General features: G+C 40.6%; 1 protein-coding gene across 2 annotated transcripts; it reads right to left on the bottom strand.

Annotated features, from left to right (window-relative positions):
- Positions 1-10,198: 10,198 nt before the first annotated feature.
- LOC133150797 (THO complex subunit 4-like) lies at positions 10,199-14,961 on the bottom strand. Of its 2 annotated transcripts, XM_061273313.1 has the most exons (7): positions 14,655-14,788; positions 12,376-12,546; positions 12,108-12,263; positions 11,882-12,029; positions 11,727-11,793; positions 10,758-10,983; positions 10,199-10,556 (listed from the first exon to the last, which is right to left on the bottom strand). In XM_061273313.1, exons 2-7 carry the CDS (start codon positions 12,463-12,465, stop codon positions 10,542-10,544), a joined length of 702 nt encoding a protein of 233 aa, XP_061129297.1. In that variant the 5' UTR covers positions 12,466-12,546; positions 14,655-14,788; the 3' UTR covers positions 10,199-10,541. The 2 variants fall into 2 exon arrangements, with proteins under 2 accessions (XP_061129297.1, XP_061129296.1); XM_061273312.1 differs by lacking the exon at positions 12,376-12,546 and having other exon boundaries at positions 14,655-14,961.
- Between the last annotated feature and the right edge of the window lie 601 nt (positions 14,962-15,562).

Raw genomic sequence — 15,562 nt, 5'->3', positions numbered from 1 at the left:
CCATAGCTGCCCACCATGTAGTCCGATTTGTCGACTGCGAACACAAACCAGAGGGAGGGTATTACAAGGGGAAAGAAGTGAGAAGAAGTGAGAAGAAGTACATCTGAAGAGCACTTCTATATTACTATTGCTTATTCTATTCACTGAGACCTCCATCATTGAAATTGTCCATCACTGCTCTAGACCTAAAAAGACAACACAGCTTCTTTCTGACCTTCTCTGTATTTCTCCATTGGCACCCTATAAAGCAGTGCTTCTCAATTAATTAATTTTCTGTTATAACCCACCAGGAAAAAGAAGATACTTTGTCAGTTTTGAGCCGGATGCCCTTCCTGGGGCAAGCCTCTGCACTTATCTGGGCCCAGTTGACAGTATGCACTGGTTTGTGCACCATCCATAGGGATGGATTCTGCAGGCACATTTCTGACAGCTCAAATCAGTCAAAATGTTCACTCACTCCTCATTCCTTTCCTGTATGTCTGCTGCACATATTTCAGACCTGAAACAATTTCCTTGTTGACCTGATGAGACAAGAAAAACATTTTAAGTTAAGATTAATTGATTGAGTGCTCATCATTAAGACATTCAATGCATTGGCTTCATGCAAACATCTTAAAACAGGAATTAATAATAAAGTAGGAAAACTGCAAGAAAAATTCTAATGATTTCTTTCAAGGAACACAATATTACTACAGGAATCAGCAGAAATCAAATGGGGGTGGTTGTTTTCTCAACTACAGTCACAACAAATGGTGGAATCTTTGAATTCATTTCATTCACTGAGGTTCAACCCTGTTACAATTCGAGATATTAATAGAAGATGTGACTGCATGCATGCCTAAAGGACAACACTGACCTGCACCACACTTTTTATTGAAATGGGTTTTATGGGCCGCCTTGACTTGTAATGAGTCTAGTTTATCCGATTTCGTACCAGTCAAATCCAAATAAATGTAAATCATTTTGGGGGGGGGTAATCCCTGTCTTTAAATTTCTATTAGACATTTTGAATACGCTGTCGAACACTCACTATGTGAAAGAAAAAAACTACAAAAATAATTAAAAAGTACACCTGAGACTGTAATTCTTGATCTTTGGGGGATTTGACGAACGCTGTGATAGACACCTCGAAACTGTTTTCTTGTGAAAAAACTGCTTGAATTATCCATCCATTTGCTGACACGCTTTTCACAAAGACAGACAACCATTCGAATTCACACCCAAGGGGAATTTGGAGTGCTCAATTGGCTGTCAATGCATGTCTTTGCAATGTGGGAAGAAACCGGAATACCCGGAGGAAACCCACGCAGGCACGGGAAGAACATGCAAATTCCACACAGGAAGGCAGAGGTGGAATTGAACGCTGCACCTCTGAACTTTGAGGTGATGTGCTAACCAATGACCACTGTGCTGCCTGCTTTAATTCATTTGAATACAATTGAGGTAAAAAAAAAAAAAAAATTGTCGCATCTACAAGCGATCCTGTTTTCTCATGGTGGCCCCGATTTGGAGTAATCCCGAAGTGTTACACTCACCAGTGTTGGTTTGGCCAAAAATTTGGCCATAGGCATACGGAGTTGTAAGAAGAGCTGCTCTTACCTTAAAGCTGATCTTTATTTTGTATTCAACTCCTTCCTTTAGAACAAAGGCCTCATCCTTGAAGGATTCCAAGTCTCCTGGTGGGAACCAAAATCAAACAGGTATCAACAAGTTATAAGCATACATATCACAACTGTAGTGACCAACATTATCACAGATATAAAAATATAAGAAAAATCACAGATCAATAATTGTTTTACCCCGTTTTATTATTAATACAAAACATACATGAGGTGTATCGGAAAGGTTTCAGGAATGGTGTTCCAAAGGTTCGATTTCAAATGCAAACTACAAGCATTCTCCTTCAAAATAATCCCCCTGGAGTCTCACGCAATTTCTCAGTCTCCTTTGCCAGGCTTCCAAGCACTCTTGAAAGGATTCTACGGGGATCCTCCGAAGCGCAGTCGTTACGGCCAGCTCCATACAGCCCACATCTTCAAAACAGGACCCTCTGATGACCGCCTTGAGTTTGGGAAAGAGGAAAAAATCACACGGGGCCAGGTCAGGTGAGTAGGGAGGTTGCTCCAACACGGCAATGTTTTTCTCCGCCAGGAACTGTCGGATGCTCAGGGCATTGTGTGCAGGCGCATTGTCGTGGTGTAGCAGCCACGAGTTGTCCCGCCACAACTCTCGCCTCTTCTCGCGCACTGAACTCAACAAACGCTGCAGGATCTCTTTGTAGACGTGCTGGTCGAACGTCTGGCCTTGTGGCAAAAACTCCCAATGAACGATGCCCTTCACGTCAAAGAACACAATGAACAACACTTTGACTCTGGACTTGACTTTTTTGGGTCTTGGCAGAGTTGGACTCTGAAGGTCAAGGCTCTGCCGTTTGGTTTCCGGGTCATACTGGAAGATCCATGACTCATCACCTGTGATGACTCTACTCAGCAAACCTGGTTCGATTTCAAGACGCTCGAGGATGTCCTGACAGAAATGCATACGTCGATCCTTGTGGTCATCGTTGAGCAGTTTAGGCACCATCTTTGCGCAGACTTTGCGCATGCCCAAATCTTCTGAGATAATCTTCCAAACGTTGTCCCGGTTCATTCCCAGCTCATTTGCGATCAATCGAACCGTCAAACGCCGGTCGCCGCGCACCATCTGCCTGACGCGCTCAACGTTGGCCTCAGTTCTGCTCGTTGAAGGCCTTCCGCTTCTTGGGTCATCCTCCACGTGCTTACGTCCCTCTTTAAACCTCTTGCACCACTCAAAAACACGGGAGCGTGACATGGTCTCATCCCCGTACACTTGCTGGAGTAATCCCAGTGCTTCAGACGGCGTTTTTCCCAACTGGACCAGAAACTTGAGGTTTGTTCGTTGCTCTGTGCTCATTGCTTGACGACCTGACACAGAGGATATGTATATAAAAGCATGTAAAATAAAATCGTTGTTCCTAAATCAGCAACCCTAGAGTCGTTTTTGCATGTTAGAAATTGTTACGAACAGTAAACCAAAGGAATAATCATGCATGCAGGGCACGACTCTAAAAATGTACTAATTTAGGACGACAGTGATATTTAACAGGAAACATGGCTTGGTGTACAATTTTGGATTATGATCATGCCAATCGCACCTCAGATCTGATATTTTTTCTCATTTACTTCTGAAAGGATAGAAAAATGTCCGAATGTTCTGAACTACACTTTTCCATCCCAGTGTGTAAGAAGTCGAAAATTGCAACGAAAAGCTGCCTTAGTGAAGGTCTGTGTAGCGATGGTGCCATTTCCTTTCATTGTGATAATTTTATTTACAATGTCGCTGTAACAACCGCTTCACAGAACATATAACATGAAATTATCCAACAGAACACCACACAAAACAGCAATAATTCAGCCATAACTATTCCTACATATGAAGCGGTTATAGATGAAAGAGGTTCAAATCAAAGTCTCCTCTCACTGATGGATCAGAGGCGTTATGGTCACAGCGTGCGTGCATGACGTCACACACGTATGCTACACGCTAAATTTGAAAAGCAAACAATGAGCAGTACCATCCATTGATAGAAGGAGTCAAAGAGAGGATGCTTCAGTTCTCCTCTTCCATTTGGTACATCCACTTCCATTCCAAGCGCCGAGTCACAGTTCTAGGTACACATCTGTACCGATGCTCTTCTCAACTGAGCCTCAGCTCTATCAGCCATCCATCCAGCCGTACCAACGTAGACTTTCCAACAATGCTGACATTTCCGCTGAACAAAACAGGGCCTTGAAAAATGCTGCCCAACACAGGCGCAAAAAACAACAACGCCCCGTGGCCATCAAGCACCAACAGTCAAATAGACATTCCTTCCATCAAAATCAGTGCTGCCGAGAAGGCACAACCAAGCATATATTTTTCTCCTACGAGGAAAGCCATGGCCAAAAGGCTGGGGGGAAAAAAAAAAACTCCATGAAGAAACAAAAAACACCACATAACCCAAAAACAGCTGGAAGACGCCGCTATCTTGGGGGTGGGGGGGGGGGTTTACATTACATTACAAGAAAAATTACAAGCACATTAGAAATTTTGCGCACAGAAGCGTGGTTTCAACAAAGTCAAGTTACCAATTAAGTGCTTGTCTGTTGGCTGCAGACGCCAAGAAAACGCTAAATCAATAAAATAGTACGCACACATGTATGGTCAGTCAATTATGAGATTCTATTGTGCATACTAACCCGGTTAATCGCCTCCTGATGGATATAATACTAAGGAACTAAAAGAGTTTCTGGTTTTTGATGTGCTATATTATATGCCGGTGTTAGTCTGCTCTGACCCTCCGCGTGGCACTTCAAGTGTGCCTCGGGAGCACCCACATTGAAGACATCAATGGGGAAAAGGGAGCAATATCATAAAGTTTGATAGAACTCAGCTGTCTCATTTTTGTGTCTGGTCTCGTATTTGCGTGTTATTGTTCTGAAATAAAGCCTTTTGGGCATTATTATGGCTTACATTTGAATCTTTTTGCAGTAGTCCACTACAATTTATTTTTTTATGTAAACATAGTTTTTAAAAATATAGAGTAACTCTGTGATAATAAGAGCTCTAAAATTTCCACACATTATCCTGTTTGTGCACTTCTCTGCCCTGTCAATTTGAAATATTTTTTTTTAAATAAATGATCCTATTTAACAGATTACTTGATTACAGAAATAATCAATCGCAGTCCTAGATTCAAGAAAGTACAACATTTCTGATCCATAAATCATCCACTTGGGACTCACCTTGCAAGTCCAGCACCAGAGGATTCGGGGCGCTTTCACACATCAGAGCCATTTGGGTCACCTGGACATTGGCAACGCTGGGATCTGACAAGAATAGAACAGGCGTGAGCTCTTGCAAATTTGACATTCCACATGAAATACACATTATAAATGAAGGGCATGGAAAGACTTTGCTCACTACCAACATGGTGATAGATACGTTTGTTTATATCATCATCTGTAAGTGTATTTGTGTAAACTATAGAAAGTATAAACATAATTCAAGCTTTCAATAATAATGACCATGTGACAAATTATACTACAGTCCTCAGTCATTATCAGTGACTTGTACTGTATGGTAAAAATCTGGTTGTGCATTTCATCTTCATTATAATTCTCCCGTATGGATAAATAATGTTAATGTCACAGAGTTAAACATTTGAACGAACAGTCTTGTCATTCTAGAGCTCACCGTTTTCTCCAATTGTCTAAGGCAGTAGATCTCAACCTTTATTCAGTGATGCCCCCCTGTGAAATATTTTTCCAGATAACCGATGAAGGGGGGGACAAAAAACAAAGACTTCAAATAGTGTAATGTGCCACCATGGTCTGATTTATGAAACTTAGGAAATTAATTTGTATTGTGGTCTGTCTTGAGCTACAATGGGAAAGAAAAATTGTGCAAATAAAAAATGATCAACATAAAGTGTCCTCTAGCATCATAAATCCATTTAATGAACTTACATTTTCCAGACTGATTTACATAACCTTATAATTATCCTAAAATGATTTTTGTAGGGATGACCCCTGGGTGCCCTCACATACTCCCACTTGAGATGCCATAAACAGAGTATTATTGAATGGCAGCATCCAAAAACTCTTGTTGTGCACGTTGCTGGATATAGAGAGCTTGCTGAAGCTTGTCTAGCAAAGGCCACAGTTGCTGTGATCAGCAAAGACGCATTACTCCAATGGCTCATATTCTCAATCTTAAATACATAATGTCCAAAAGCTGCTTTAGTCTACTCCCTTATGTTAAACAAGGACATTGCACTTTTTTGCAAACTTACCAATGTCAAACTTCAGCTCACTCATCATTTCAGTCACTTTCAGGTAGGCGCCTCCTTCTATGACATCATCTAGCTCCCTCCCTTCCAAACTCAAAACATTGCTATCCTTTACGAGACTATTAATGAAGGTTTAAGGTGACTGACTGATAGCTCACACACAACTTATTTTTTCTAAATAGATATCTGATTTACCAATGTGATGTCATAATCCTTAATTATTGGCTTGAACATTATTACGCATGCCATTCAACAAAGCAACTGAAAGAGCAGCTGCATTACCAGCTTCAGTGACTGCAGTGCCGAGTAAAGCTTCCTTGTATTTACGTAAGCTCTCATCATCTTTATCCAGCTCATGGATCTCCTGCACAGTCTTTTGGGCAGGTGGCTTGTAGTTGACAATCTCGGCCTCTTCATTTTCTGCGGCGATGGCTGCCAGCTGCTCCGGAGTCACATCGTCCTCAGCCATGTCTGGTGATAACAAAAATGAGAACTGAGAACAATAAGGGTATAAAAATTTTTTTTAAATGGGAATGACGTTGCAGCTCCCTGGAAAAACAGATGTCCAAAATGATAAAGAAGAGAGATGCATGCAGGCAAGTGACTGAGCGCAAAAAATGGCAGCAGCGCCCATCTTAAAGCTTCTTCAGATGCTGCTGACCTAACAGTGACTGCTACGTGACATCACATCAAATCACTTCTCTGAAATGACATCACCACTATAGGAGAGTTACCCATTTCATGACTGCTCACAAATGATACAACAGATATCAAGAGACAATCACACTCAGTCTATTACCCTTTTACACAAAATGCCATGTTGATGAGAGCTTGACTAAGATGCTTTTGGCCAATATGTTAATCAATGTTCCAATCAAAAGAATCATCTTTGCTTGGTACAGACATCCAGAAGCTTTGTGCCTTCAAATGAAACAGCTGACCAAATGCCATGACTCTTTTTTGGGAATGAAAACAGGCAGCTCAACCTACATAAGAAAATGGCTGTCAATAAATGAAGGTAAGTTTACAGACAGATAGAAAGGATTGGCAGCTAAAGACATGCGAGTGGGCTTCCCGTGCACTCTTGAGCCAATTACTGAAACACAAAAATCTTTACTGATGCATTGCATTTGGTGTATGTTAAGAGGGTGGTATATGTAAAAACCATTGTAAAAAGGAATACGCTTTCATTTGGAATGAAAACCTCAGTTTGTTGATTCAATAGTCCTCTCGTGCAATGCTTTCTTGATGACAGCACAGAGCACGTTTACAAGTTCCAAACGTGAAACAACCCTGAATTTAAGCACAATGCTAATGCTAATTTGGGCCATAAACTCAGTGATCTGCAAGCTTTTAACTTAACAAACACACGTCTGTCAACTGCCGTTATATGTCGCGTGGTAGCAGCTCATCAATGCTGTTGGTGGGAACGTTCCCTCCGAAGCAATGCTCAAGTGCTGGAAATAAATCAGAACTTGCTCCTTTCTCAACCAATCTTTATGGATTTTTTTTTCCCCAGACTTCCACAAACATGAACACAGCAACAGTACTTGTACACTTTCAAATAAGGTTGTATCGGCCCAATACCCGGTACTCGCCCATTGCTGAGATGTACTTATATATTTGTTTGTTTATCTCCCCTAACACATTTGAATGAGAAACTGTGGTCCAAATCTTTGACTGGTCTTGCATAACATATGGGAATTTTCCCAAATCTGTTTTGCTCTCTTATGTGGGTAAGGAAAACTTCTTCCCCATACCTTTTGTGGCCTGCCCAAACTAGCAGTTATCAGAGGAATGTTGCGAGGGGAAAGCACCCCAATGACTACCAAACGTGTGCACTCCAAAGCATGTCAGAGCACAAGTCAGTGACATGCTGGCTCATACAAAGCTGTGGCTGCAGCGTTTTTGGTAAATTAATATCACAATCAAGGCTGTGAAAATGATAGTCTTAACCTGTGTGAGCATGATGTAATTTTAGGCCAAAAAAAAAAAAAAAAGCCACTTCGACTTAGGGAAATGGATCATTCACGGAGGCGTGAATGGGACAAAAAGTAATGCATTATCATACTCTAGGTCATTAATGAGCTAGCAATGAGAAAAGCCCTCATGATTTGGCTCCATCCGTGATGATGACATTTTAGAATTGAACAAGAGCTCAACATCGAGGTTCACATCATCTAGATGGATGGTGGTGGCAGGAGGAGCATGCAAACGTCAAATGGCAGAGGAGCCTGGCGACTGTCTAATTCACAAGCATTGCGTGGCCTGGCCTTCTTCTGTTGATCCCCCCCCAAAAATGCTGTATCACCAAACCAACACTGATATGCAAGTAACTAGGGAGGTGATATGCTTATGTCTATCAGTCATTAGGGGTAAAACAGTTGAAAGTTGAACTAGTCCTCTCCCTAAAAAAAAAAAACATTACATCGTTGAGGACAGGCGGAACCATTCATGAAAAGACCAAGCAAGACCGCAACGTCTTGCAGCAGAATCTTGCCGCGATAACGCACAATTAATACGAGCACAACAGGAAGACGACAATTGTACGAAATGAATTAAGTTATATCTTGTTGTGGGGGAAATAATTTGAAGAAATGATCATAACTTTTTACTTTACGCCGTCAATTTCTGACAGGGTGGGGCTGATGACGGGGACAAGGGGCTAATGGCTAATGTGGACTGAACAATTCAACCGAGCTAACCAAAGCCAGCAGGCTGACGCTCCACTGGCAAGTTCGAGCCTGCCAGGTGGGTGGGGGACAGGAATATAACGGGTTAAGAACCTCCAACGAGAGAAAGGTTCGCCTTGAACGGAAAAAGGGTAGACAAACCTTTTTGTTTAAAGCAGAGATGCTTCCAGGTGCCTTGCAGTAAGTGCGTTCGTTGTGCGCTGCTGTGCAAGAATGGCGAATAACGGAACGGCGCCGCCCGGTGCGCCACCCGCCCGCGCAGGATTTCCGGGAACAAAGCTACGGCGAGACTAAAGTGTCAAACATACTTCATATCTGATCGGGTTATTCATTGTATATATAGGAATTACCTCACCCCGCCTTTCAACACAACACCGTATTTGACATTAAAATGTTGTTGTTTAGGTACAAGTTAGGTACATTTTTTCTTACTATGGGCAAAATAAATCAAACGAGATGTAATTTATTATTCAATTAGGTTTATTGATTATTCTATTTTGGTATCTGTAATCTTAGCCTAGAAGTTCTAGGTTCTTAACCTGGGTTCGATCGAACACTAGGGGTTCGGTGAATCGGTCTCAGGGGTTCGGCAGAGCCTCCACTGCGGAGGTCCGAACACACCTGATTTATCGTGTAAAATCGTGATAACGCATATCTGAACTGGTCTCGCAGAGGCACACTGATTTGCACGAATGTAATTTGTTCAAGCATCGTGTTGGTTTTGTTCTTTGAACAAGGTGATGATCATGCACGGCTCATTTTGTGCACCAGTAAAAAACATCTATGTATTGAATTTTAATTTTGTGTGCGTGAATTCTTCGCTAAGGAGGGGTTCGGTGAATGCGCATATGAAACTGGTGGGGTTCGGTACCTCCAACAAGGTTAAGAACCACTAGCCTAGACCATTTAATAGCATAATTATCAAGTCAGTTGTCAAAACTTGCAAATGGTGTTTTTATTTTGGTGCCCTGCGAATGGCTAGCAATTCCAAATAGATAGACTCCAGCACACCCAAGACCCTGGTCCTGGGGAGGATAAGAAGTATAGAAATTGGATGGATGGTTTTCACATTAGTATTTGGCAAGGTTTTGAAATGAGTTATCTTGGCATTTGGATTGGGGGTGGTACCTTTTTATTTTATTTAGAAAATGACAATAAGCAATTAAAAGCCTTCATTCAAACTAGGGTTAGGGAACCTTGGCCCCACAAGACTTATATCCCGGCTGTTTTTCATGTATATGGCTCTCGTGGGAACAGGATTCCCTACCCCTGATCTAAATGAATACATCTGAGATTGATTCAAACCCACATCCACTGACTGTAAAGCAGACATATAACAGATACTGTAATATCCACAACACATCTTTCAACTTAAAAAAAAATAATAATTTTGACTGTTGTTCTATTTCTCTCTATTATCATGAGCTCCTTGGAAAATCCAAGCATAAGGCCCAAATACCACTTTTTCTTAATATTATTTGCAATGTAGTTGTAGTTTACCTCAACTGGCATAAGATTTAGGATTTGGGGATGAGTTCAGTGATCAGTTAAATCTACTTTCTTTGTATTGGAAGTGTATTACTATAACAATTTGGTGAAAGTAGACTTTCTCGCTTTCTCCTGGCATTAGAAAATGAACATGCCATGAACAAGACCAATTTGATTGTTTATTATGTACAAAACCCTGGGATGTTCACATATCAAGTATACAGTACCAAGTGACAGAAATTATGAAAGGTTTGAACATAAAAAGGGTATTAAAGTAGTAAATCAGTATTGCAATTAAAAAACACAAGCTATTGAGGGAGAAACGCCAGTGTTGGTCTCTCGCCAAAAACAATAGAACACAATCATGGAATTTTTTATTTATTTTTTTAAAAACATTTAAAATGGAACACATAGTTCCATGCGGCAAAATGGCTTGTAGATAAAAATGAAATGAGATCCATCGTGGTTTTACAAAATTGTCGAATTCGTGTTTTTTTTCCAAAGCTCTTCTAATTGTTGTTTGCCTGTAAAAAAAACAAGAAATCAAAAACATTTAGTTTTCAGACTTAGTATGTATGTATGTATGTATGTATGTATGTATATATGTGTGTGTATATATATATACATACATTATATATATATATAATGTATGTATATATATATATAATGTATATATGTATATATATGTATATGTATATATTAATAAAGCAAGCGTCAAACCGCACCATAGCATTGTAAGCATCCAACTGAGCATCCAACTCTTCAGCTGATAACTGGGGTCTGTTTCCTCTTCCTCTCCCTCGCCCACTTCCACGTCCCCAACCTCTTGAGCCTCCACTGCTACCACCTTGCCTCCGTTCACTCCATTCACTCCTTTCACTCCTGTCACTTCTGTCACTCCTGTCAAGCGTGGACTGACCGAGCCGGCTCCTGTCAAAGCCTCTGTTAGAACTGTGGACAGACCACAAATCAGCTTATAGGATCAACAAGAAAACACAACTCAAGATACACTAATAATCAAGGGGTGCAATGAATCCCTGAGTAATTTGAGTACCTGCTCAGGAAAAAAATGTTTGCCCCTAGAACCCATTTATTTACATGTACATATTTACATTAACATCTACATTTGACTTTTACTGGTTGCGTTGGCCATTTATATAAATCATTTGTGAAGTTAGAGGTAAGAACCTCCAGGTTAGGCAGGTTACACAAAGATGCTAGGCTAGCATACTGTCGGCTATAAACAAATACTAGTCTGTTTACTTACTACATAATGCACTTTATGTGTCTGTCCGCTGTTTAATTTCGTATTGGGTCACTTTATTGTGTATTTGTATTTATTATTTTTAGTATTATTTCTATTGGTTCCCACGGGAATCAAATGGGAAAATGACACTAAAGGCGAGGAAATACAGGTAAAGACAGTTTGCCGACAGTAACTGAAGTATGATAAACCTACGCGGGCACAGGGAGAACATGCAAACTCCACACAGGAAGGCCAGAACCAGAATTGAACCCACCGTCTCTGTGAGGCGACGTGCTAACCAATGCCCCACCATGCCGCAGAAAATAAATCTCATATATTTGTAATTTCTGAATACTCAACTGTTCAACGTTCATTAGGATATCTGAATAAAAAAATATTCAATATCTACATCTCAACTGAGGATTGAATGACGGTGGAGATGACTCACCTTTGTGTGGACGGTCTACTTTGCGAGTCGCCGTCAGATGTCACCTGTACAATCTTCATGGGGCGACCTGAAAGAGTGAGATGTCATGTAGAGAGCACACTTAGATATGCTGGCATGGTAACAAGAAGGTTGCTGTCTAAGAGGCAAATCCCCACCATCAAGAGGGACTCCATTATAATGTTTCAGAGCTTTGATTGCATCTGCTGGCTTTTCAAAGCAAATATCTGCACTTCCTTTGCTGCGGCCAGAACGGTCATAATGGATTGCTACTTTACTCAGCGGCCCGAAGTCTTCAAACAGCTCCTGGGGGGAGAGACGTCAAGCGTGGGTTATTGTCACATTGACACTAACACGGTGACGTTTAAGAGCTGTGTAAATTACTTGAATGTCTGAGTCGGACACTCCAAAATCCAGGTTGGAAATGAGCAGTTTAGTGCCATTTTCTGCTCTTCTGTCTGCTCTTGAGCTTTGTCCCCCCTGTTCACCAGAATGCTGCTCAAACATGTCATGCTGCCATTTGTCTGGCAACTCTCTTGGCTAGGAGAAAAAAATGGCAGTTTAAACACCATATAAACCCAAAATGCAGTCAGTGGGTGAACAAACATAACCACACGAAGCGTGCAGTTAAAGGAAGGCCTGGGAAGGTCACCCTTGGAGCTGGCCTGGTTCTTTGGAGTAAAGTGATGTAAGGCAACGACAGAGCACCATGGAGCAGCCATCTTGATTGAACAATGAACATCAAAAAGTGGCGACATGGGCACAAGGCCTGTTGCGTTGAGTAGGTTGAGTCTTGGTGAGGTAAGGCTGGTAGGCCCTAACCCTATGAACAAAAGCATTAACAAGTATGGAAGCCCGTAAGGGGACATGAAGGGACAACACACTTTTGAAAGAAAATCAAAACAAAAAATTACAAAATCTCTCAAAACACTCCTATCCTTAACTATGTGAGGTGCAGTTATCATTGTTGTCCACTTGGGTTCAGCATCCTCAAAATATATGACAGTTCAATATGTAATGAATGAGTGTAGCCCCTAAGTTCCTATTGAAATTATCATTTAAATCAAGCATTGTATACTGGTGGTCCGCGGCCCTCTAGTTAACCGTAGCGGTATCGCAGGTGGGCTGCAAAATTCTAAATGGAAAATAATTGTAACATTTAAATAAAACTGAAGTTGATAACCCCTGATTTAAGTTCTTTCCTTCTACCGCAATAAATTACACCTGTCGTGTTACGCATTTACTCCTTTTGCTGTCAGGATATATTCACACTTTGTTAATCATGAAGACGGCAATGTGCTCCTGTGTTGAATCATTGTGCTTAAAATGATGCAAACATTTTCTTTCCAGACTTATTTCATTCTTTGTCACTATGAAGTAATTTAATCCAATATGAATGAATGGCCTCACCTTAAAACAACACATTTAGACAGGATGACAGCAGTGGAAGCATGTCAGTGCCATAAGTGTCAACATCAAAAGTGTGTATGTGTGTGTGTGTGTGTGGGGGGGGGAGGGGGGGGGTGTTCAGTGCCAAAAAGAAAAAACTATGGAACTTTGGTTGAAGTAAAGCACAAGGTCTGTAATGCATTAAATACGCCAGATAATTAGATAATTAAATATCTAATTGCAATGCTGAAAACCAAAGTTCAGTAAATTAACCCTTTTTTTTGTCAGGAAGCTTATTACACACAAAATGAAGTGAAAGGGTTCTAAGCATTTTAGTAGTCCAAATTCCAGCCTCTCAAATACAAATCCTCCCTATTCATCCATGAAAGAATACAAATGGTGTTTGCACTCCAATTAAAATGAGACAATGCTGAATATCATCTTGCCCATATTCTGAATCAATCACTACCCCGTAAAGTCATTCCCAAACATAGTCTATTTAAAATAAAAATAGATTTTGTTCTACATAATTGTACACATTTTAAGCATGCAAGAACTGAGAAATGTGTCACTTAATTGGAACACTGCCGTGTGTTGTCTTTTATGATTAAAGTTTACAGTAATCAGTCCATTTTGAAGGGGAGCCCCCTAATGTGATTTACATAGTAAAAAAACATAATTTTCATACTGCATGTACTGCAGGGTTGGGCAAATTGAGTGTGTTTTTCATTATTTATTTGTATTTGGTTTGGGAACAAAGCTCAATTGATGGAAACCATTAGAGGTTTATCGGCATACGTCCTGCGGGCTGCACCATTATTAATTGGCCCACAAGAAATTTTATAAATAGAATAGAATACGGCCGACACGTCAATTTTAGCCTGAATGTGGCCCTCATTGAAAACAGTTTTGATACTTTGCTCTACGCTGTAGTTTTAAGTTATCAAATCACTATTCACTGGCCAGCTGCACAGTTTCATACTGCTTTTATTTAATCCAACTTGAGTAGACCTAACAATTTTGGCATTAGGAACGACATTTGGAACATGGGACCAGAATATTATTAACATTGCATGAATGAATGAATCGGTAGGTGGGTGAATAGACGGATATACCTATAAATTTGTTCAATGTTATTTTAAATTGTATTTATTTACTTTGCAGTTGTTTTCCTTCTTGCAATGCATTGTGGTCGATACTTTTGAAACTTTTGAGTGGACATCGATGGTCACTGCTTTTCTAAGTGCATTATGGGTAATTTTGAGTGTCCTGCATTTGTGCCGCCTGGACATTCGGACACCCCAACAAAATGGTGCAACCCATTGATAGCGCACTACGCTATATAGCAAAGAGTGTGCACATTCGGACACAGCCTAAGTTTCTTTATCCGGAAATTGACCCAGAAACATATTTACGCGAATTTGTTTAGCAAGATTTCGCTTTTTTTCCGACCTTTATCTTTTTTCCCTTTCATCTCACTTTAGGTGGCGCCGTACACAAGCGTTTTAACTATTCAATGAAGGTATTTAAGATCGTTCTTACTCTGGTGTACGGTGTGGGCCTGTTGTCTCGCTCGCGGTTAGAACTCCGCGCCGACCTCGAAAATCCACCGGCGAAACCAGAACGTTCACTCAGGCGGGACGAACCACCACCACGGCTTCCTTTGCTGTTAAGCTTGATAATGTCGTCCAGAGACATGCTCATTTTGTCGACCATGGTGGAGCGAAATGTTAGTTCAGACAGTGTCGGAGTACAAAGAAGTTGGAACAGCACAACTGTATTCGTTCAGTATTGCAAATCCCTCTGGTGGCGTTGTGTTGCGTGGTGCTAGCGGATATACGTACACAGTTTACGGACATGACGTAAATTACGTAATAACCAGCACTTTCCCTCATTGGTTACATGTCGCTAAAGCTTTATTGAAACTCGTTTCCTTTCATTAAAGACTTTTAAATGCTAATCCAAACAAAACCTGCAATTCCTTTGCCCTGCTCAATTTAATTAAACGTTTTGTGAGGTATAATAATGTTTCATAGGTATCGCTGATATTTCATGAGTTGGTAGAAGGATAGTTTGGCAATCCAGTCACCATATAGAAAGCATGCTTGAAGCAAAAAATTGCTTGAAGTCAAACAGACACATTTTAAAATAATAATAATAATGTAGCATTTAATTTAGGGATTATATATTTTTATATGTCATGATCGTTATTTTCTAACATGCTGTAATGATGTGTATATTTACGTTATCTGGGTTACGCTTCATTTGTGGATTGCTCTGCAAAATCAGTTTTGCCTTGTCGGTATCTTAGTTTAGCAAGGAAAAGTACCAAAAAGTATGCACTGTATACCCATTGTAAACCGCCATACTTCGGCCTCGGAGACGAACAACTTTTAAGGATTACAGTAGGATCAATATGGCAGAATTTCAGGGGAAAAAAAGATTTGCCA

Source organism: Syngnathus typhle, linkage group LG3 (genome assembly GCF_033458585.1).
Source record: "Syngnathus typhle isolate RoL2023-S1 ecotype Sweden linkage group LG3, RoL_Styp_1.0, whole genome shotgun sequence".
Lineage (NCBI taxonomy): Eukaryota > Metazoa > Chordata > Actinopteri > Syngnathiformes > Syngnathidae > Syngnathus > Syngnathus typhle.
Note: the sequence above shows the minus strand (reverse complement) of the source record. Positions and strands in the feature narration are given on the sequence as shown.

What these genes read in the sequence shown, in the direction of transcription:
- LOC133150797 (XM_061273312.1), bottom strand. Translation starts at nt 14,828, where the DNA reads ATGGTCGACAAAATGAGCATGTCTCTGGACGACATTATCAAGCTTAAC. An exon ending in GGCCCACACCGTACACCAGA is followed by an intron (nt 12,264 to 14,654) that starts GTAAGAACGATC and finishes TTTTTCTCCTAG; the next exon opens with CCAAGAGAGTTGCCAGACAA. An exon ending in TGTCCGACTCAGACATTCAA is followed by an intron (nt 12,030 to 12,107) that starts GTAATTTACACA and finishes CTCTCCCCCCAG; the next exon opens with GAGCTGTTTGAAGACTTCGG.